The sequence below is a fragment of the Gymnoscopelus braueri genome, assembly GCF_963280865.1.
Source record: "Gymnoscopelus braueri genome assembly, chromosome: 4".
Classification (NCBI taxonomy): domain Eukaryota; kingdom Metazoa; phylum Chordata; class Actinopteri; order Myctophiformes; family Myctophidae; genus Gymnoscopelus; species Gymnoscopelus braueri.
Genome location: NC_137605.1, coordinates 32276803 through 32300667, shown reverse-complemented (window position 1 = coordinate 32300667; position 23865 = coordinate 32276803). Strand labels below are relative to the sequence as shown.

At 40.7% G+C, this 23865-nt stretch overlaps 1 protein-coding gene across 1 annotated transcript; it reads left to right on the top strand.

The window, feature by feature from the left end:
• Positions 1 to 2756: 2756 nt before the first annotated feature.
• plekhf2 (pleckstrin homology domain containing, family F (with FYVE domain) member 2) lies at positions 2757 to 22834 on the top strand. The gene is made up of 2 exons (XM_080425618.1): positions 2757 to 2903; positions 18505 to 22834. Exon 2 carries the CDS (start codon positions 18516 to 18518, stop codon positions 19254 to 19256), a length of 741 nt encoding a protein of 246 aa, XP_080281744.1. The 5' UTR covers positions 2757 to 2903; positions 18505 to 18515; the 3' UTR covers positions 19257 to 22834.
• The last annotated feature ends 1031 nt before the right edge of the window (positions 22835 to 23865 follow it).

The following is a 23865-nucleotide window of genomic DNA, read 5'->3' as shown; positions in this document are numbered from 1 at the left end:
TAAAATTGAGTGCTATACTTGTGTATCCAGGGAAGAACCAGAATCAGATTAATTCAATGTCACCTTAGCCTCTTGTCTTCTAGAGGAAACCCATTCACCCTCATTCTGCATGTAGAATCTACTGTGTTTCAGGGTAATAAAGAGACATGAAACATAAATGTCAGCCAGGATTACACAGGCATCCGTTCATACTAAAATGAAATTCAACATCCCAACAAACCTGAGTTTCCTTCAGAGATTTTCGAACACCAGCCCTGTCATGTCAACAACAGTAAGAGTAATAGTCTTTAGACACATAACGATGACAGAAGAAAAAAAGAGGGAGGAGAGTAAAGAGGGAGAGATGTATAGAAGAATGTGCAGTAGATCACGATAGGGAAGGATGACAAAGCAAGAGTGACGAATCCCATGGATGAGCCCCCCATGCCAACAGACAATGCCTGGCACCCAAGCTTGGGAAGTTGGATTAATTTACTCGTCATAACATGATATGTACCCATGTCTGTGGTGGGGAAAGACATAGCCTCTGATTCCCCATATACCCACCAGCATAGCTAACCCCCACTGGGCCAATCTCTCCAGGGTGGATGGAGGGCGGTTTGAGACGCAGTGGATTTCAGGCAACAGATGGAGAGCTAAGCTCTGTTTATCAATGGCTGTATGAAAAGCATGTTCGTGAGTCACGTTTGAATGTCTGATGATGTCATCGTTGCTTGCATGTGCTTGACTTCTGAGGGGTGAAAGTGCCTGAGTGCCTCGAAAACGAAAAAGAAGAGAAAATGGTTTGTGTGAAGGTTTCCTTCAGCTCACTCTATGAGAACTAAGGAAAGGGAGACCTAGTGACTATTGGATTTATATAATTTAGGATTGTATGGGGGAAAAGAAAAGTGCTCTTCAGACTTTAAAGGATATTATTCTTTAAGTGTAGCTCAAGTCAATCAATGGCAAGTGATTAGATATTTGTGTTCAAACACATTGTTCAGATATCAGGGTCAATAAAATATATCCACAAACTTGCTTCAAATTAACCAAGTTGACTAATTACAAAATTGTTTGTCACAAACTATATTACTACAGTTATTAAAAGTTACTAAATTATGAAAAACGCATAGATGTAATCTTATTGGTTTGTATTTTATTCATTTGGCTGTCTAGTACCATGCCCAATACTATCTCCATGAAAGTAGTCTTTTTTTTATTCTTTGGCTGGAGCTATGTCAAGTTTAAAAGTATTTTAAAATGGACTTTTAATAGAGGTAACTTGACATTCAGAAAATGAAAGTACTGTGTAAAACAAACCCACACTGCAGTAACAGATGTCTGTCAGTGTCAGCATCATCAGGTCTGGACGTGTAGGCTACTTCAGCATTTAATTAGTGGATGAGTCATTGTTCTCTCTGTTCTCAACAACTTATGATAATATAATACCTATATTATAATAATACTACCTTCCATAAAAAAGATCATGCTTTTTCAGCAGCAGTGGGCAGATACTGTAAAAAATATATAATAATTAAGGGCACGGTCACACTGTCTGCACTTCAATTCTACCTATGAGGGTGGATTCTGCCAATGCTTAGAAAAGATTAACTTGAACTTCCACTGGGAGCCAGCTGGAAAGACAGGGATTAATTCATGTGCTAGAATGTATTATGATGTAGCCTGTCATTATTGTATAGACCCCCTTAACAGACGACGTCACACTGATAAGAACCAGTATGCGCGCGCAGGCCGGCACCAAATAAAACCCATTCTGTCATGTCCCGCTAGGACGCGCCTCACTAGCCAACACACAAGGGGAGGTTGAATGTACTGAAACCAGCGCACCCGAAACAATATGTTGGGAATTGATCGCATGAAACAATCACATGTGAGTCCAGTCTCAATGTTGGTAAACAAATAATTGGCCAATTGGCTCACATATTAAAAATAAAAATAAAATAAAGTTTATAGCGTTTCTCTGACTTTCTGGAAAGTGTGATTGAATAAACAACGCGTTGTGAACTTTTCTAACACATTTGTTTTTGTAAACTGCCTCTAAAAAGTCCGAGAACTATTTTTAAGACATTCCAGTCCGCCTGGTAAAAACACATTATGCTCCGTCCTGTTTACTACTGTTGGGCTAAATGTATACTCCCGTCGTACACCGGTGTCGCGCGCCGAAAAAAATAGTCAATCTACAAGCTCACAACTCTTTGCGTCAGCCACGCGTTGTGAGCTTGTAGATCGCTTGTTTTCTGGCGCGCGACACCGGCGTACGACAAAGTGTAAATTCGTCTTTAATCCCCTCCCAGGCGTTTACCAGTGTTGCCATGTCTGCTTATTATAAGCGACTTTGGGCTTGTTTTTCTGTAAAGTTGCTTGTAAATATTGGTGGTTGCGGGTTGCGGTTTTTTGGTCTTGTTTCCTAATGTTGTTTAAACCAGTGGTTCTTAAACATTTTAGACAGACTCCCATCTTAAACAGACTCCCATCTAGAAGTATTTTGTGATCCCTTTACCAGATTGTTCAAAAAATAAAATCAAAATAAAATCAAAAAGTTTCAATTTTTTTTTCAAGATTGCGATGCGTTGTGAGCTTGTAGATCTGCTATTTTCAAAGGGCTCATGTAGCCTAGTCGCTTCTTTTGGGCTTGTTTTCATAGACCTCGTTGCTTGTTTCTCTCGCAAGATCTGGCAACACTGGCTTTTTCCCTGCGTTGACAAGTAGCTAATACGTCTCTCCAGCCTCTCAGCGGAGCCATATTGTTATTATTTTCAAGTCCAGGCGACCGAGTGAGTGGGGAGCCGCTGTCTGCGGACACAGCGGCAAGGTTGGGTGGGGGCAACCCAGTTTGGACTTTGGAATTACCACAGTTTGTCAAATAACTTGAAAAGTTGCCCGGGACAGAAGAATAACCTCGGGTATGTAACTGTCTTGGTCGGAGTCATGAAGTCTTTTCTGTTTCTTGTACTCTAATGCTAATGCATGCTGCTGCTAACAGAGTTAAGGGAAGTAGGACTTACTTTGGTTAGTAAGGATGGGAAGAGTAGCCAGGCTAGCCGAACTTAGCATAGCAATGCTCGCTTGCTTCATTCACACACAGTTGTGGTTAATGTCAAAGTAAAGAAAGTATGGTTGCCTGTATGTAGCTTTTAAAGCATTTGACAAGTGAACGAGGACCACAAATGTGAAGAATTGACTAGAAAAGCAGTTTTTGAAAGACTTTCCTAACTTATATAAACTAAAGTAGCAGCTGATTCCCCACAGCTAACTGGGCTATTAGGCTAACCCCATGAGCCAGATTGTGTCTGAACTGTAGGTATAAGTGATAAACAGTGACAATTAAAATGTAGACATTTATTGGGAATCATTTTGTCGCAATTCGAAAAATGGAAATAATAAGCTCTTAATTACACTACGCCGCCTTGTGTAACGTTAAGCATGAATGAAAGTCCACAGTGGCCACTACCACCACACAGCTCTATGGGAATTGGGAAGTCTGAGTCAGACTGAGGCCACCTTATTTATGACATGACAGGAGAGATTTATCAACCACCCGTTGCTTATGTAGGTTAGTTGTCAGTACTGAATTTTGATTAATTTCAGTTAGCCAATGGACATTTGCTTTCAATCCATGTATTGTTGCACTTCTGGTCACTTCACTTGCAATCATCTATTATAAACTTTGAAACATTCCCATGATAATGTGTTAATTGTGATTTGTAGATAAGGGACATGTGCATACTGTAAACTAAGCTACTTGGTATTTTGGCCTATTCGTTTTATTTATTTTTAATAATAATATGTTTAAAACATACTTTATCTACTAAACTATTAACTGAGCCAGGATGAAGGCCGGGGATGGAGATTATGTTTTCATCCCTGTCTGTTTGTATGTGTGTGTGAGAATCCGGAGGTAAACCTGCAAACCGCTGGACTGATCAGAATCTGACTTTTGCTGCCAATAGGTCAAGGAAGACATGTGACCCCAAATTCAAATCAGCCTCATGGTGGCGCTATACCAAGCAGCCCTCTTTACATTTTGGTTTATAACTCAGTAAGTTGTCTATTCGTCGTCTGTCGTCTGACTATTCTTTACATTTTGGTTTATAACTCGGTAAGTCGTCTATTAAAATAAAAGTTCCCCATCATGCCTCAACGCCATGCACATTTCCACCAGGCCGGGTGGCCTTCACTGGGTAGGCCACCCGGCCTGGTGGAGATATGATCTCCGCATAGTGCCCCTTTATAGTTTTGTCATGGAATATTTTTCTCCATGACAAAACTCTAAAGGGGCATACAGTAGTTTAACATTAAGTACTTTTGTACAATAACAATTAACAAGTTGATTGATTGCAGAATATCTTAACCTCAAATAAGATGGAAGCTTGCTTCCCTCTGCAGCTTTTCAGTGTGACATATCCATTAGCAATTCACCAATGCTCTGATCGCCATAACTATCTCTGTTGCATAACTAGGATGAAAACCGCCTAAAAAAGTTGAGTGAGAGCTTAGTAATCACCTCCTTACCACAGCCATGCCAATACATGTTGAGGGCGTGTCATGCTAATACATGTTGAGGTCTTATTAATTGATAATTAGGGTCTAACTGATGATATGTGGTCTTGTCCGTCAACTACAGTACTTCTCCCCTATATATTTGCACTGACAGACTAGGCCTAATTATGATGAAAGTCTAAATTAAACATTTCACCATGCATGTTGTGACTCGCAATGAAATGAAACACTCAAGCATGCTGAATACTTTCCCCAAGTTTATAAACTTGAGTTTTACATACAGTAGGCACTAGGCAGGCAGTTTTCCAGCACCTTTGAGTGTGAGCTCTCAAAACGTTGGTAAGTGTTATGTCACATGATTTTCACATGTCCTCCTCACAATGGAAAAACAGGATTCAAGTAAAGAATCAGCCAAGTTTCTCTTTATGGGGGTGGCTAACAGGGGCAAAAGGTGAAGTTGTGTGCGTAAGTTAACAGGTTCTCACAAGTTTGGCTCAAGGATTTTGAGCTGATTGGATAGCTATACAGCCTAGTGTAAAGGCAAGCAACCAAGCATTGTGGGACTGTATTCAAATCAATGTTGATCAAGTGAAAATAGATACATCTTTCTACCCAAGCCACTTGATTTGGCAACATTTTTAAAGTGTCAGGCCAGCACCGAGTTACATAATTACCACCTGCCATCAAGCAAATCCATTTTCATTGTGGCTGCTGGTTTGTGTCCCATATAGGCAAATCCACTTAACAATGGATTACAATGGTTATTTTGTATTTACTTTACCTACACCACATATGCAGTTTGGTAAATTAGGGAAAATTGCTAATCTATCTATTTCTTGAGATCTATCAGCCCCTGTCAGTGTTGCACGGATGGATATATCCTATCCGTGCAACTCACTTCGCAGCAGGATCTGGTTACTTTGTTTTGCTGTGGTAAAACCAGTTTGCCTAGAATCAAGCTGGGTGAGGTAAGGTAGTGTAAAATGAATAACAAGTCAACCTGTCCTCTTCCACCCTCAGGGAGCACCTATTTGCTGCCTTGTCAGACTTCATCTGTACAAGATGTGGTCGTGTAATCCAGCACCCAGCCTATAATCCAATATAACGTGTGTATAAATGGGTGCAGATTACATGTATAAGAATAGGCTACTTCCACTCTGACAAGACACACATTTGGTAGCGCTGGCTAATAATTATGTTGTCATAGGTTAAAGTAATGAGTAATGTGTCCTCTTTATTCCTGAGAGATTTTTGCAATTGAAATCACAGCAATTTAGGTAGGCTATTTTACAGTAAACCCTGTTTCCTGACCCGTTTTCTTTCTCTCTGTTGGATTATTGTATTTGAATGTCATACAGGTTAATCTACATGAGAATATTAGAATGAGAGAAACAGATGTAGGCCTGTTTGCACCACATTCCTCTGTATAGGCTAGCCATGCCCCCAATCCTCATGGTTCTACTCAGACAAACTTCAGAGTCTTTTTAAAGGTAGTACTGAGTAGCATTCAGCCAACCAACCCCACATGTACTCTAGTTTTAAAAGGAGCCTTGTGTGCTTGTAATTTCGCATTGCTGCCTGTCTCGCTGTGCCAGACCGATATATCAGCCATTATGTGACTTTTTTGACGACATCGGTATCGGCAATTATGCAGCTGACATGTCATGATTTCTAAACACTTTCAACCTGTTTTGGTCACAACGCTTGTTTTTTTTAACAAATCAAATTTCAAATCAAATGCTCTAGGACTCTCCAAAATCGGGATCAGCGCCGGACCCAAAAATCTGTCATCCGTCGGGCTCTAGCTGTGTCCGCCATTATTGTTCCTTCCTCTCGGCTGTCACTGAACGATCTGGCACACACAGAGCAGAAAAGGCCAGAACATTCCGAAATAAGAAATGCAAGCAGAAAGCAGGGTCTCTGCAGACACTGGTGGACTAGCCTACCACAAATAATGATTGAGCAGGATAATTTTACTTTACTTTTACTTTTAGAAAACCTTTTCAGCTCAAGACCCAAAATAATTTTTTTTTTTTTTTTAATTATCATTAAAATAAAATAACAGATCTACAACCTCACAATGCATCGTGATCGTGAAATGTAACATGATGTAAGCTTTTAGACCTGCTATTTTCACTTTTTGCATAACACCATTGTGCATCGAAGTATGAAGTGGTTTGATTCATTGATATAAATAAAACCACTTATCGATTATTCAAAAAAGTAATCAATAGAATAACCGCTTAAAAATAATCATTAGTTGCAGCCCTAATTGCATGGTGTAGCAATCTCCAATTCACACTTTTAGCACACAATTGAACACGAACAAAGTGGATTCTGCCAATGTATAAATTACAAGCGAAAAAAAATAATCTCAGCTTTGTGTTGATTATACTATTTTAAATAGGAAGAAGATCCTGGAGGTATGCTTCCGTGACCGAATCAACTTGTTTGTTATTGTGTGTTAGAACTTATGATAGTATATACATTTATCAATCATTGTAAATGGACTGAAAAGAGAAACATTTGAAAACTTCTTGAATAAAGATAAAGTAAATGAACTGAAAAGTGCGGAACTGGTTTGCAATTTTATACATTGGCAGAATACGTTTTGTTTGCTTTCATTTGTGTGCTAAAAGTGTGACTTTGAGACCTGTTTTCTGCTGAATTGCTGAAGGCTCCAGTATCTGGAGTTAAATCGTGGCAAGATAAATACACAAACCAAACCTCTATCAAAGTTTAATTGTGCTTTAAGGGCACGGTCACACACACCGAAGTTTAATTCTACCTATGAGGGTGGATTCTGCCAATGAATGCTTTTCAATGGGAATGGCGTGGTTTGATCTGATGGTCTTGCGCATCTCTCCGTGTGTCGTGCACACCTTGCGTTTATGCGTTCTGTACGCCTTGTCTATTTGAAGCAGATAAATGTTTGAGACTCAAGGAAGCGACATGGTGCTTGCGATAGAGCAACTGGTTGTAAATGTTGCAGCTCATCCATGATTTGACTAATATGGAGGGTCCTGAAAGTGACTGACGGGTCCTTCACTGGTTATTGGGACAGAAGGCGCTGCAAGCTACTCCGTTTTTTTTAATGCGCTGGCTGCAAAAAACGGCCACGCACAACCTGAGTTTATCAGCCGGCAGCCATAGTTTGGTGTGACCGTGCCCTAAAGCCAACAAAAAGGGGGGAAAGCATGCCACCCTGTTCAGGGATCAGGTGGTTGTGAAGGACAACTTTAAAATAAGAGTCATTGTTACAGCACTGCATCAATGCCAAATTACATTCAGAAAAACCCTGCTGTACTGAATGTGAGAATAGATAGAACTGTTCAACTCGGTTTACATACACTAGAGTTGAACAAGAGTTGTATTCTAGAGCAGTGGTCCCCAACCTCCGGTTCCAGGACGGAAAGGACATTCTTGAGGTATTCTGGTCTGCTTTTGATCTGAAAACAAGCTGAGGTCAGAATTCCGACAATAAAGTATCATCAATCAATTCGTCAGTCAGTCATTATGTGGTGTTAATTTACACCATCATCGAATAGGTCTGTTGTTGAATTTCTCTCACACAGAAACACGCACACATGCGCAAGTTGGTTCTAGGTGTGCAATGCATTTTCTTTGTCTCAATCTGCTTAAAGCTGCAATCTGTAACATTTATGTCACATGGGTCCCCTGTACGAGGGTCGAGCGCTGACGTTTATATTGCTGCGGAGTGCTGAGCTCATACAGAAAGCCTGGATGAATTGCATTTTGAGCTTCATGCACCACAGGATCACCACAGGATCTAAACTTCTCAGTAGAAGAGTAGGTAGACCAACTGTTATTCACACAAAGTTGAATTGCAGCTTTTCTTTTTACTTAATTTTTATCCCACGATTTTGTAAACCATTTTTTCACCCAGTGCCAATTGCCCATGTAATCCTGGGCGCTACTCTCCCTCTGCCAGCCTTGGGAGAGCCCAGAACTGAGCTCATGCCTCCTTCAATGCATGAAGAGCTAGCTAGCAAGCCGCTTCTTATCACCTGATAGGGGGGAGTTTCCCCTGTATGACATAGCACGTGGAAGGAACACGTTATTCCAACCAGTTCCTTTCCCCTCCATCAGGAGCCCGGCTGACCAGGGGGAGGCAGTATAGAGACCAGGATTACTGCATGTTTTTGTGAGGGTACCTACCCTAGGGGACACGGGGAGCACATGCAACCCAGGACCTTCTAGCTGTGAGGCGACAGCGCTACCGACAGCGCCACTTTTGGTGAAGCAGTTTTTTATTTAGGTAATTAAGAGGTGATGCTGGCTGTTGACAAACACTGCCAGGCCCTACAGTCCCTACAGTCTGTGCTGGTCCTTAACACCAACTGGGGTGCTAGAAGAATGTTTGCACACTTTGCACAGCGACGTCAAACGTGGCGTTTTGTGTCCTCACTCATATGGAGTGATGCAAAAAAGATCACATAACTACTGACATGATGGCGAGTTCACACGCAAGATTTTAGCGCCAACAACCAAAGTACTCTGATTTTCTTCAATTACTTTTTCAACAACAACAGATGCTGATTTGTGGGCAGGCTTTAAAACATTATATGGTGACAATGGAGCAAGATGTTGGAAGAGATTATGGAACAGGGGAAAGTTAAACTGAGAGTGTAGTAATACTACTTTTTGAGGCTTGTGGTTAATGGTGTTGTTCCTTGATGGTTTAATGTAGGCTACTCACTGTACACACCTGTCATGGGAGTCAGAGTACAGTGGGCCTGCCCGTGTGTGTGTGTGTGTGTGTGTGTGTGTGTTTGCGTGTGTGTGTAGTGGTCATAGTAAACTCTATATTGTACCTCCGTTTTTTCATAGCTGAAAACTCGTCATCACAGCAGCTGTTGGCTAATGTGCCACTTAGAGGTTAATATTAGACCCATATTATATGTGATATTAAGAGTAGGGAATGACAATGAAATGTGTGTCTTTCTCTAATTCTCTTTCTCATAACATGCTTTCCTGCAGACCCATTGCAAGCACAGTGTTGCCATTCACGGCTGATCTACACCAGACTTTTCAAAGCGACACGCGCTTATACGCTCACACGCACTTTTAGATCCAGTCCTATTTTAAAGCCTGCGTATGCGGGGCTCGTGTATCCGCGCGCCTGGCTTAGCCGGTATCATTGATATCAATTGGATCTTTCCAAACGCACTGTACGTGCGCAGCAAATTCCATAAGCACACTTTGAAAAGTCTGGTGTAGATCGGCCGTCATTTGTATCCTGAAGTCACACTTAAAGGGCAAGACCACTTTGGTAGAGGTGGGTTGTGTAGTTACCTTGCCATGATGTAACTCCAAAGGTGGACAAGAAATCAAAAATAATTGCTCCATTGATTAGAAATTGATCATTCTAAATTTGCTCCTCATTGACTTACATTGTACGGTAAAACAGCTCTCAAAGTCACTCTTTTAGCACATAAACAAACACAAACAAAGTTGATTCAGACAATATAGAACATCACCAAACCAAGTTAACATTTATAAAAATGTTAACTTCCTGTTGATTTTGCTATTTTTATTAAGAAGAAAACCCGGACTGGATTCCCGGATCCGGATCTTCAAATAGTAAAATAAGTAGGAAGTTAACATTTTTATTAAAAAAACAAACAGTACTTGGTTCGGTGATGCTCTAGATTGTCTGAATCAGCTTTATTCGTGTTCATTTACGTGCTAAAAGAGTGAGTTTAAGAGCTGTTTTACCGTACAATGTAAGTCAATGAGGAGTCAATGAGGAGTCAATGACAACCCAAACCTCTACCAAAGTGGTCTTGCCCTTTAACTTATATCCTGAAGTCACACTTATCACTTAGAACAATATCCTGACAGACTCAGTGAAATACACAGTGGAAAACATCAAGGACAAGGACAGGTTAATATGCTTCAGCATCATCTGCATCAGCATTCTCCTCCCCAGCTAAATGGGTTTCCTTGTTGAGGAGGATGCTGTTTACAGCCCACAGAAGCCCTCTGTCTCTTCCCCAACCTGCCTTTGTCATCATCATTTACTCCCGCTGTTCTTGGATCAGGGTTCATGTGTAGCTCTGTACACATTTGAACTGCAGTGCATGTTGCAAGCTCGAGCAATAATCCTCAAAGCACTGCATTCCATGATTATAGTAAGAACTAGAAACAAACTTTTAATTTCTATGCCATGGCTGAAGGCCTATCCATCTAGAACTGGGTTTGTCTGTACAGCCCCTCCAAAAGTAGCGCAATCACAGCTCATGCCACTTCTGTATGTAGGGCTGGCCACAAATCTCCAAATAGTCATATGATACGCTCATTCAGCAGATTTCTATTCTGAAATAATATGGAATATTGATCAATGGTAGCCATCCACTTTGGATAAATGCTCATAGCAAATCCAAGATTGTTAGAAATGCTTCACCTCTATGAACAAAATGTTCACAATCTCAATGACTTTCACTTTAATTTCCCCATAGAGACTTCAGACATAAAGAAAAAATAAACTCTCATAAGTTGCCATTTCCTGGTTTTACCCAGACAAGATACCAGTGCAGCTTCATGTTTAGCTGATGTGATTGGCTCAGAAGACAGCTGCATTGAACTCAGTTCGACAACAAGCTTATACTTTTATGATTATGAGTGCTTTATTTACTTCACAACAACCTGTAGTGACTATGTGCTCTCAATTAATCTTACTAGAGGTTCGGCTCACACCTACGGCGCACCGCCGAAACGGCCATAAAGAGATCTCTGCATATCTCAGTCCTTGTCCCCTTTATGGCCATATATACAAAAACAGGTTGAGCTGGCTTAAACCTTTTCCAGCGCTCCAATGACGCAGTGAATCGTCAATCAATCATATTTTTCTGTTTCACCATTTCCACTCCCCTACTCTCTCTTCCTTCCTGCTCAGTTCCGTAAATGGAAGAAAAATTAAATGTTCTCCAGTTCCCTGTGCTATTTAATTCTACCCTTTTGATTCACACAGTGTGGCCTGAGAAACACTTTGACGGCAACTCTGCAGCAATGTAGCTTGCCAGTGGCCACGCTTGGATGTTATGTAGCTTTTGTCGCTGCTAGTGTGGAGACGGCTACAAGCGAGACAACAATCATGCTGCAAAGAGCCTTCGAGTTGTTGGTTAATTGATTTCGAACAGGTATCTGAATATTGGCTCAGAAAATTCACAGAATGTCCATAGCTTGAAAGGTATTAGGATAGCCCAATTTAGGATGCATCTGTATGCATGATTTACTTTATGTCCCCTCTAAAGTAGACAGAATAGAAAAAGACAATCACAGCTTACACCACTACGTGTACCACGAAACGGCAATGGCACTGAAGTTAATGATGTGTTTCCTTTGCTTTGACTGCTGGCAACAGCTGCTGGCAAGGCACAAAATTCACCAAAGGATTTAACTATTTTCCTGGGCAAATGTGATTACATTTTCTCCCATTTTTTTTAAAGCAAGCAGGATATGTCTGAATGAATAGTAGTTGCCAAAGTGTTGATGTAGACAGACTTAGCATCCACATCCAACATTTACCAGCGTTTGGCTGGTTGCTGGTGTTAATTTACCAACCTGAGTGCATGTGGGAAGACTCTGACCCTTGTCTCAAGGGAGGCCCTGTGTCTCTGACTTTGAAAATCCATGTTTTAGATGTAGATTTCCTGATGTTATCTACATGTCTGAGAAACACATATTTGTACAATTATTTTACAATTTCAAGTGCACAGAGGCGTTTATAAGTGTCTCACATTTTTTATATTACAAGATGTTTGCTTGGTGTGGTCACATTTTTATTTTCTCCTCCATTTCATTAGATTGCAGAGAGGCCAGAACTCTTTCCTGAACATCTGACTGATAGGGGATTCCCCACTACTATCTCCAACTTTTCTACAACGACATCATTTCCCACGTGTTATGTAAAACAATTTGACTGATTTCCTCTGTACTTGACATTCTTGGTTTTGGTCGTTTTAATCTTCTGCTGTCTTGTGGCAGTAAACGGCTAGACTTGGAAAGCTGAGATAAAGGACAGAGCCTCTGATTAATAAATAACCATTTGTTTCTTTACCCCTGCTGCTCTTATAACCAAAGTAAACAGCCTAGCCTGTGTGGATTCACACTCTAATACAGTGGCTCAGCCAAACATAAAGATTATTTAAGACTATTATCTGCAGCATCATTCAAATCACTCCGCCCCAATACTATTATAACCTATTCCCAACCATATGTGGTGGACACTAACCTAAAGCACAGTACTCTGAATAAAATGTTTAGATCATTGTCCCATATAAATAAAATGTATAGTTCTAGCAGTTGTAATGCTAAGTACAGCTGTGATAATGGTACACACCCTGCATCTCTTGCACGTTAGAATGTGAAAGGATGCAGTAAGCTCACTATTGATCCTACCAGTTGTGCTGCTGGCCTAGCGGTTATGTACGCTCTGATGCAGCTTGGCGGCAAGTCGTGGGTTTGATTCCCCAGCCCGATGACCTTTTCTGTCACTCCCCGTCTCTCTCTCCCCCTGTTTCCTGTCTCTCTCTCTACTGTGTATTATCAATAAAGGCAAAAAAGGCCAAAAACAACTAGTGATGCTACCAGGGGACGCTGCACGCTCACAATGCGATGTCTTGTGAGCTTGTAGATCTGTTATTTTCACTATGCAGTATAAAATAACACTTAAGTGTTATTTGATTCATCGAAAAAGTAATCGAGAGAATAATTGCTAAGAAAATAATTGATAGTTTAGTTGCAGCCCCAGTTAACCCATTTCAATAGGGGAACAAACTCAACACTGGCTTAAAGCGTGGTCATCTTTGGCATGATTTCAGGAAGTGCTCTTTAGTCAACTATTTGCCGTCATTTATCGTTGATTGTGTGCGCCATAGAGTGTGCTATGGTCTCTGTCTGTATCTCTCTTGTTTTGCGGGCCTCGACACGCACTCACATATTTGTCGCAGTCTCTGTCGTTCAGCCTGTCTTGTGCATTGTACGTGTCGCAGTCTCTCTGTCAATCTCTTTGTGTCTGGTGCACGTGGTCTCTGTGCCTGTCTCTGACAAATTGAGGGAAAGCTCCATTCTAGATCATGTTGCGCTTGGTGTGTGCATATAGAAATATTCTTTCAGCTATGTCTGAGATCAAAATAAGTCATTCTTATATTTGCTAAACTTGGTTGCAAGTGTCACCGTGAAAGAGTTGTAGACTATATTAGATTATTTTGAAGTCGTTTCCAGCAGTCTCACATGTTGTTGTTGTTGGGCCTGTATCATGCTCACAGTCACACTCATTCAAGACATTTGAAGACTTGCCATTTGTCAGTTACTACTACTCAGAGGGAGTTATTTATTGAACTAGGCCTCTATGTTGGCTACAGTCATCAGCTGATGTTGCTTTGATATTTTCCATTAGATGTATTTTTTATCTGTCTCCTGTACAACTGAAAACGTATTAATTGTTAACAGTAATTAAAAAATAGTTGATAGGCTGATCATTCTCCCAGTTATATAATTGTTTTGTGTCTTTTGCAGCACCCCCCCCCCCTTATTTTTAATAAAATGTTTTGACCCTCCTCTCCCAGTAAGTCACAACGAGGCCTCACTAACAGGGTTAATGTGTCAGCAATCCCTCTGTATGCAAACAACATCCCCTCCAGGTTCTACAATGGACCAGCAGTGTTGCACCCTGAGTTATTGGTGAACAGATCACTGGGGAGCCCAGACCAACAGTGTTGGCATCCACTGCCTATAGAACATAATCGTGGGTGCTGTAATGGGAATGCTTTCACAAAGTTCCCAATCCTTGCATATGGTGAGGATTGTGTATATTGGATGCTGTTCAGGAAACTCTTTTTTTCATCCACAGTGTACAGTAGCAACTAAGTGAATCCCTAACAGCCCTGGCTGTTGTAAAGATTTAGAATGGAAAAGTGTCTGGTTTGGAGTCTTGATTTGTTACCTTCCTTCCATAGTGGCTGTTTGACAGGACAAACTTACCCACCACAGGACAGATATACGAGCATATAGCATGTGGTTGGACCTTGTACATACAATCCCACTGGTTCAATTCTTGTCACCTTGGGTAGGGCTGGGTGATAGACAAAATTTAAAAAAATGTTTTTGTCCAAATACCCTGATCAATGTGATGATATTTTGTGGATGATTATTTGTGCTTTCAGAAGGTCATTCGTAAATGTGATTCAGAGTCCTGCACGGGTCCAATTTTGACAACCCGCACCCGCCCCGCCCATCAATAATCAGATCCGTATTATAGAATCTTAAATAAATAATACCATCACTGCCTAGACTTATTCTTGTAGGAGATGCAACAATTTGAGACAGATTACAAGCATTTAATATATAGAGCAACTTATTATTGTGGGGCATGACTGTACCATCCAGTCTACATTCATATCACCCAACAAGAAGATTTCTCTATTTTCATCTGATATCTTGTCAAACATCTCACACTACCCATTCATATACATAGCATCTCCACTAGGAGGCCTGTAGAAACAACATACTAGAATTGGTTTTAAATAAGGCAAGTGGACTTGCACACAGTTTGCTTCAATGTCTTCCCTCATCAGATCATTACGTATTTTGGCAGGTAAATTATTTTGAACATAAATAGCCACTCCACCTCCAAACCCATTTCTATCTTTTCTAAAAACTGAGAAACACTCAATAGTTACACTTGAATCTGAGAGACTCATCAAGGTGGGTCTCAGAAATAGCAATGATGTTAATACAGTTATCTCTGACAATACATTCTACATCCTGATACTTATAACGCAGACTACATAAATTCACATGAGCTAAAACCAGGCCCTTGTGAAGGCCCAACTTAATGCACGGCATATCAGTATTGGATATAGTCATAGCAATTCAGAGTTAAAAAAAATGAAATGAAAAACACTCAACATAGTCCATCTAAAAGAGCCAGGGGGTCACCGTCCATTTATGTACAGTTTATCAACTGACTAAGCCACTCTGTGATTTAGGGCCCTGTTTTCCTTCGTGATAGGAAACAACAGTTTTTTTTTCTCCTGTCATTGATCTCCACAGGAAAGTGGTCATTTAACCAAAGAGAGGACCCCTTCAATTCCCTACCACAGCTCTTCACCAATTTTATATGCTTGTAGTGCTCAAACCGAACTATAATTGGTCTGGTTTTTCCTTCAACAGGTCGGCCCAGTCTGTGAACCCTAGAGAAGGTTATGTCCCTAACTACCTCAGGGACAGTTTTTTGGACATAAAGCCTCTTACAATTTTTTCAGGCTCAGCTTTATCCTCAGCTTTATCCTCACTGATACCAGAGAATATATCAAGTTGTCTCTCATCTCTCTGCACTGTATATCCTGTAAGGTCTCTTTCATACGCTTCTTATCCAAGGTGACAGAATCAGCAGATTGCTGTACCTCTTTCACTACATCCTTAAGGAAGGCATTTTCCTTCCTCAAGTCCTCAATCTGCTTTTGACTAAACTCCAAGCTGGTTTTCAACTCACAGATGTCATGTTGTAATGAGTCAAGCATATCCAACTTCTAAGTCTAGCGTTGATTGATTCCAACACTGCTGCATCCACCTCCATGACACCACCCGGCTCACCCACACTTTCCGACCAAGGTTGATTTAGATCGGAGTTGTTTCACAGAGTTGTTTCACTCGGATGTTGATTTCACTCAGCTAAAATGTAATCATTTTACTGTAATGCAGCCTTTCAGGATCAGGAAACACGGAGAGCCAGGGCAGATTTTGAAAAGCATACTAGTGTGTATTGTGATAGTGTATTATTGTTATACATCACTATGCATGCGGACGTCTTCATCACTAGCTCTTGCAACCTAAAGGCCATGGCCATGAGTCGCTGGCTCCTGCAGAAACTCTGCAGAACTCTTGACAGCCCCCCTAGGCTGTAGTGATGCGTGGTCGGGTTTTTTCATGACCCGCCACGGAACCGAACCCGCCTCAACCCGCGCTGCAAAACGATATATGAATCAACGACTCGACCCGCAGTGAAAAAAAAAAAGATAATCATGAGTGAGTGTGAGTGAACTGCTGCGCGACACCTTAGCCTACATCGCACATCAGTATAAACAAATTAATATATGTTTTGGCCTTTACATCTAGCAACCTTAATATGCAAAACCTACAGCTTGTGTTTAGTTTTGTTAATGTTATACATGAATGATGGCGCAGTTGCCTGCAATGTGTATGTGTGTCACCAACTTTCGCCACTAACACTTTATCCATTGCAGACAGACAGTCACTGTGCTTGCTTGTATAATACCCACCGACCCATACGAGTTAAGGTTTTGACGGGTTTTATTATCGTGAAGTGGGTCAGGCTTGGTTCATATTCTATCACTTCGGTACCCCGGTTCTGTTTATCATTACACCCGAGCGAACCACCCGTACGCAGCGCTGATTAGGACGAGATGCAGCTGTGTAAAGCTTCATTTGTGCTTCGCCGTATGGCGGTGTTGTTGCGTATCGAAAATAGCAGACAAACAAGCTCACAACGCGGCGCATTGCGACATGTTGTGAGCTTGTAGGTCTGATATTTTCAACGTGCAACACCATGGTACGAAGAATAGGCTGATCTATTAGATAACTGCAGCGCTGTGAGACAGCAGCACCAGGCTGTCGGGAATGAACACACACTGACACTGTCAGTTCATGATAAAAACTTTAAATAATTATGATGGGTTTTAATGGTAGTTTTATCCAAATATTGATATTAATAATAGGCTTAAATGTGTTGTTTTTTTTTCGTGTGAGAGTGGTGTTGATGACCCGCAACACCCGCAACCTGCATAATTGCCTCTGAAATCTTGACAGTCCGCCCGCGCCGCAGGTCAACCCGCGCATCACTACTAGGCTGATTAGAGTGCATCGGTGGCCCTTTAACACCAGTGACCTCTGGTCCTTATTAGTGTGCCGTGAGAAAAGCATCTGGGTCAGAGCAGAGGATCCTCATTTCATTTGATTCAAGTGTCAGACCCCAGAGACTAGGCAGCAGGATCCTACCTCGAACGTCAAAATCCAACTGGAAGGCTTAGGAAACACTTCTTCCAAGTTCCAACAAACAGAAAGTTTCTGATTCTCAGTACATACTGTCACATGATACACAAACAGCAGACACGTTTTTCAGGCCAATTCTATCCATTCAGGAGAGTGAAGTCATACAGGATAAACAAGTGAAATTGGAAGTGATGAAACAAACAATTATAAGCTGATAAATTATATTTTTGGAGTTCTCTCTCCTGAATGGATAAAATGTGAATCTTTTTTTTTTGGGTTGTTTTTAAAGAGCTGGAGAGATGTAGGTACTTGCAGTTACTGAACACAAACACCATTGCAATGATTACCGTACTATCAAAATATAGAGCTCAAACGTTTTGTTTTTTTACAAAAAACTTAAACCTATCACTTACACTCTTTGTATTTAATTATTTATAATAGTCTTAACCTTGAATAGCTTGTGCTGATTTGTGCTGGCAAGTCCCAGAACAGAAGGTAAAGGGAATTCAAGCTTAATTACACTTTGGTAGGGGTCTGTATTGTGTAGTTAACCTTGCCATGATATAACAACAAATATTTGTTTGTCAATGGGCAGGCTATTTTGGATTATTAATAAAAAAAAATCTATCAACAGTGCAGCTATTGGTTATTGATAATCAATATTTGGAGTTACATCAAGGCAAGGCAACTACACAACCCAAACCTCTACCAACGTGTAATTTTGCTATAAGTAAAGTGGTTAGAAGGATATGTTCTAATTAACTCACCATGAAACAGTTGTTGGGTTTCAATTGGCTTTTTAGTTTGTTAGTGCAGGTTTACAAGTCAATCTTGTGGGCCCATCAGCTGTGGTGCCAATAAACATGAATATTATTGCCTTACTGTAATGCAAGTGGCCTTTGACTCTGTATCTCAATTTCTCCCAGTCAAAAATTAAACACACTCTTCCCTTTCCTTCTCTGCCAGGTGAGGCTAAGATGGTGGACCGGCTGGCGAACAGCGAGGCCAACTCTAAGCGCATTGGGGTGGTGGAGGGCTGCTTTGGTGCAGCAGGCCAACCTTTGGTCATCCCGGGCCGTGTGCTTATCGGTGAGGGTGTTCTGACCAAACTCTGCCGCAAAAAAGCCAAAGCGCGCCAGTTCTTCCTCTTCAACGACATCCTAGTCTATGGCAACATCGTCATCCAGAAGAAGAAATACAATAAGCAACACATAATTCCCCTAGAGAGTGTCACCATAGATACTGTACCGGATGAGGGTGACCTGCGTAACGGCTGGCTTATTAAGACACCCACCAAGTCCTTTGCCGTCTATGCTGCCACTGCCACTGAGAAGTCGGAATGGATGAACCACATCGGTAAGTGTGTCGGTGACCTTCTGGAGAAGAGTGGCAAGTCTCCTACAGGCGAACATGCTGCCGTTTGGATCCCTGACTCGGAGGCCACAGTGTGCATGCGCTGTCAGAAAGTCAAATTCACACCGGTCAGCCGGCGACATCACTGCCGAAAATGCGGCTTTGTGGTGTGCGGTCCCTGCTCAGATAAAAAATACCTCTTGCCCAGCCAGTCCTCCAAGCCTGTGCGAGTCTGTGAGTTTTGCTATGTGCAACTCACATCAGGGGGTGGCTTCGCACCGCGCTCGGACTCCATCAGCCGACCGGGGTCAAAGTTCAGCAGCAACTTGTCAGATGATGATGACGAAGATGACAGCAGTGACTGAGGAAGGCTCTGTCATCCTGACAACCTGCCTATTCCCTGGTTGACGAAGGAAAATCTTATTTTTTTTTCTCATATTTTCTACCAGCTCTAGGATCATGTTCAGCTTCCACTTTGGCTTGAAATTTGCTTTTGACATTTAGTACCTAGTGCTGCAGTGTTTTGGAATGACATTCTCTTTTACCCCCTCCCTTTCAGTTGAAGCTGGAATATGTTTCCCAGTAACCATATTGATAAATCGGCAGTTAAATGAGGGAGCTGTGTATGGTTGGTTGTACTGCAGAGCACCAGGAGTAACACTTCCGCTACTGACAGCCCACACTCTCCCTTCCTGATCAGTCGACAGACTTCACTACAGAAGAGAATGGTGCTAATAATAACCCTTGTCTATCTTCTCGTTTTGTAATGGTTTCACATTCACTTTAGTTTAAATTAAGCTTACTTGTTTTACAATGCTGTCCTTTTCTCTGCTGGTGAACCTTACAAGGTAATTGACTCCTAATTTCTGCAGGGATAACCAAATGTCTGGTCATGCTTAGGGCACTAAACTCAGTCTTTGAGTCTTTCAGGTATGTTAACAAACAGAGCAATTTTTTAGCAGGTGTTTGGAATTTTTCAACCCTTTTTTATACATTTCTCTTCCACAAAACCACCCTAATCAACCCTCGTACAATTAGATATAGGAAAGTCTATGCTGCACACGTTTGGGTTCATCTTTAATAGAATAATGTCCCTTGGCCTGAGTCATTAATCTAGCTGCTTGTGACAAATCAACTAAATCAACAAGTATGTTTGATGCCCCTGCTTATAACAAACACTGCACAGCTTAGCTTCTGAATTGTCCCAAAAATGAACTTGACCCATGCCTTTACTGTCACATAGTGCCTTCACAGACAGTGACTTAGCCCTAATTAAGGGTAGGGTGTCCAGTAATGAACTATGTTGAGAGTAGAGAGGCTGAAACAAAAGTTAAATGAGTGTGTTTGACTGTGATAAACGTGGCTGGCTGGGAAGTTAACCTACTCTAGGCAGCAAATCTAAATATGAAGTGAAATATTTGACCGGTTAGATATTTGTCTTGATGTATTTTGAGATTCATCAACCAGTGTGACTAGTAGCCTAAAAGGTTGGTTTAGTACCCCAACTTGAATCTCATAGTCAATGAGACATAAAGAACTTAAAAGCTTATCCACATAGCTGAAGGTTTAAGGATGATTCATTCTTTGTTGCATGAGGGTGTCGTGCACCTATAATTGCATATCTACAAGCTTGTAGATCTGCTATTTTTGGTGCACGACATGGTACACAACAGAGTATAAATCAGGCTTTATGTGAAGGCGGTGGTAGGCTCTGAAACCAGAATAATGCTGGGCAAAGTAACGTTTTATTCTTAACATTTCTTTTACAATCATGAACAGTTTGAAGCCTATACAATGCTTTATATAAAATAGTCTAATCGTATATGCAATGCTTTATAAGATACAGTCCAATAGTATATGCAATACTTTATATGAAATACAGTCCAATAGTAAAGATGATTAGTATTGGGAATGGATTGTCATGTACAAAATTGAGGCCTCCAGTAACTGGAATACAATAACCAGAAAATCTTCCTAGTGTTTTCTCCGCAGTGAGCAAGTGTTTTCCCATGTTGTTCTGATGTAGAGGGCCCTCCTCCAATAAACTTTACTAACCCTGGGTTAGGAAGAGAACTGCCTAACCCCATAGGAACTGAATCCCGACTCTGCCACATCTGTCAGACCGTCCTTACTTTCTCCCTCTACCCATGTGATTTGACACTGAACCTGGGAACTGAAATATTCTTGGGGAAGTTGTGAACAACTTGTATCGAGGGGGGGGGGGGGGGTGTTCAGGTTCTTGCTCCTACTCTTGACAGATGTTCATCCTATTATTCATGTTTCTCTTCCTGTGTTTCCGCAGTAATCATTTATTTGGCAGTTTCATTCCAAAACACTATATCTCATCCTTGTCCGTTATTTGGTGAGATTTTCAGATCTTCAAAGTAGTGTGTGGAGCATAGTAACAATGATTTTCTCTGATGACATTTTGTGTCCAATTTGAAAAATAACATTAAAAACACCTGATGCTCGAGATTTAAACTGATGTGTTCACTAAAATGTTATTTGCTTGGCATAGGTCTGAATGAACATAAACAGTGGGTTTTGTGCCAGAAATAGTATTGGAAGAATAGTTTGTTGGTGTCGCACAGAAACGTTGCAAACCCAATCAGAGCAGGGAGTGATGATTTAAGAATAAAATGGACTCTGTGGGAACATGGTGAATACAAAAGCTATGAGGTCTCCAGTTGGTACGTTTCTCCAGGTTTTACGTCGGTTTTGGAAAGTGGCACAGAAACTTTTGCTGCATTTACTATTGTACCGTTTTGCTCCAGGGCGGTATAGTTAAAAGTACTTGAGGTCTATTATGTTCTGTGTCAGAGCCTAAGAATCATGTTGTCTGAACTGCAGAACAGGAAAAAGGGATTAATTCTTGTCTTTTTTTTGTCTTGGAATTTTACATAAATTCATGGAAAAGTTTTTTTAGCTTAACGCAACATGAGAGAGATGAGAAAATCTAAATGTCTAATGATGGAACAAAAATCACTAACTGCTCTATAATGTTTTTTTTTTTGGTCATGCTGTGGATGGAGCAGGTATCTTTGATTCCGAACACTCATTCCTTCTTAGGAACTCGTCACTGAACACAGAAACACCACTCTGCTGTCACTTTGCTGTCAGTTGCACTTGTTTGGCACATGCATTTTGATGTAGGATAAAATCTTAAACCATAGGCTGTTGACCGGAAAACGACCATTTAAGTTTATTCATTGGATGTTTTTAAAATGAGTTTTCATTTTACTCCTGTTGATTTTTGTACATTTGTACAGATTGTTTTGGGTAGTGTTACTTTTTTCCCCCCTCTTTTTTTTGTACAGTATGATTAGTCCTGAAATGACGCTGTTTCAATTCTCCTTGTGCTCATCCCCGCTTGCCGTCAAGATCATCCACCAGCATTTTAGCCCCACTAGAGTGTAGAAGGTGGTGGGTAGGCCGGAGGACCCGTTGGAACCAGGGACCGAAATGAACCTGTTCAGAATCCCCCTGCATCACAGAGCAGCAGATTGTAACCAAGAGCTGTGTCTTTAAGACCGTTGACAGCGACAGGAATGGATTCTGTTTCTGTTTGACAACACTTTTCAGAAGTGAGTTCACGGAGGCGTATTGATCCTGAGATTTAGATTTGATGCCTATTTCCTAATTATTTAAAATAAGAAAATCCTAATTTTAGCACAAAGAGAGGAGACGAGTACTGACAGCTTAAGGGTGTTGTCGTCTTTTGTCTGTTTGGTTTGGTGTGCAAACCGCTCAGGTCTCATGGACTTTTACACATTTTGCTTCATTTGCGTTGTATTTTTTGGTGTTACTCTATTTTAATTTTATGATTTGTCATTTTATTTCTTGTTTAAAACTTCTCAAAAGGGCTCCAATCTGAATGTAATCCACCATATCATTGATAGATACTAATTTCCTCAGAAATATACATAAATAATGTATTGCCTAATCTCTGGCTCTTGTGTTGTTTCTTGTTACTCTGTCTGAAGACTAGTAATAGTGTTTCCACATTACTGTCTGAGGATTGTGGTACAATGAATGTATTTTCATAATGAGAAAGTGACAACTAAATTGTGTGTATTGCATGAAAATCCACTTAACCATAACGGGAACCAGGACAGGTGTGGAAACAACTTGAATAATTATAGCACAAATAATCTAAATTTGGGGGAAGCAATGAGGAATAAACAGTTTTCAGAGTGAAAGACAAATCACCCCAGTAAGTATAATACAGATATACTGAAAGCACAAACAATGTTCCATTAGGTCTCTTGTTATTTTGTATAAATTGAAATGACCAGCTGAATAAAATAAAAACAATGAAAGGGAATAACACCCTATGTACTATATTTTGAGCTACAGCTAAGCAACAGATACAACATAAATGAAATCGTGTAGTAAATGTGTCTCAGCTTATACAAATTTGCGTCACCTTGACTATACAAATGTGCTTCGCTTTGAGAAGTTCTTCAGATTTAACCATGGTGTACAATAAACAACCTAGGGGTGAAATAAACTCTGTACAGTATTTGTAGGTTCACTTACAATTTTATTTTGTTTTTTATTGAAGTTCAGGTTTGTATATTTCATAAATAATACGAAGTCATCTTTATTTTATATACCTTCCTGGTCTCTACTGACTTGCAATCCACCTCCATTCATTTTCTGAACCCTTGACCATTAGCAATGTTGCCCCCTAGGGGTGCGTCAGGGTGTGTTCACCCAAAGTCTGACAGAAACTGCTTGTTTTTGGCAGTGGTACGAAGCTGGAAAATAATGCATGTTATGATGTTACTGCTGCATTTACCTGCTTTTCAAATGTCGCTCTTGATGAATACATCACTCTCGTGACCCTAACTGAAAAGAGTACAATAAGGAGGCCTAACTATGTTTCAAACACTAACATTTCGAGTGAAATATTACACCTAACACTTGGGCCATGATTTTGGTAGGTAATGTAAATGCTAGCAGCAACCTCTC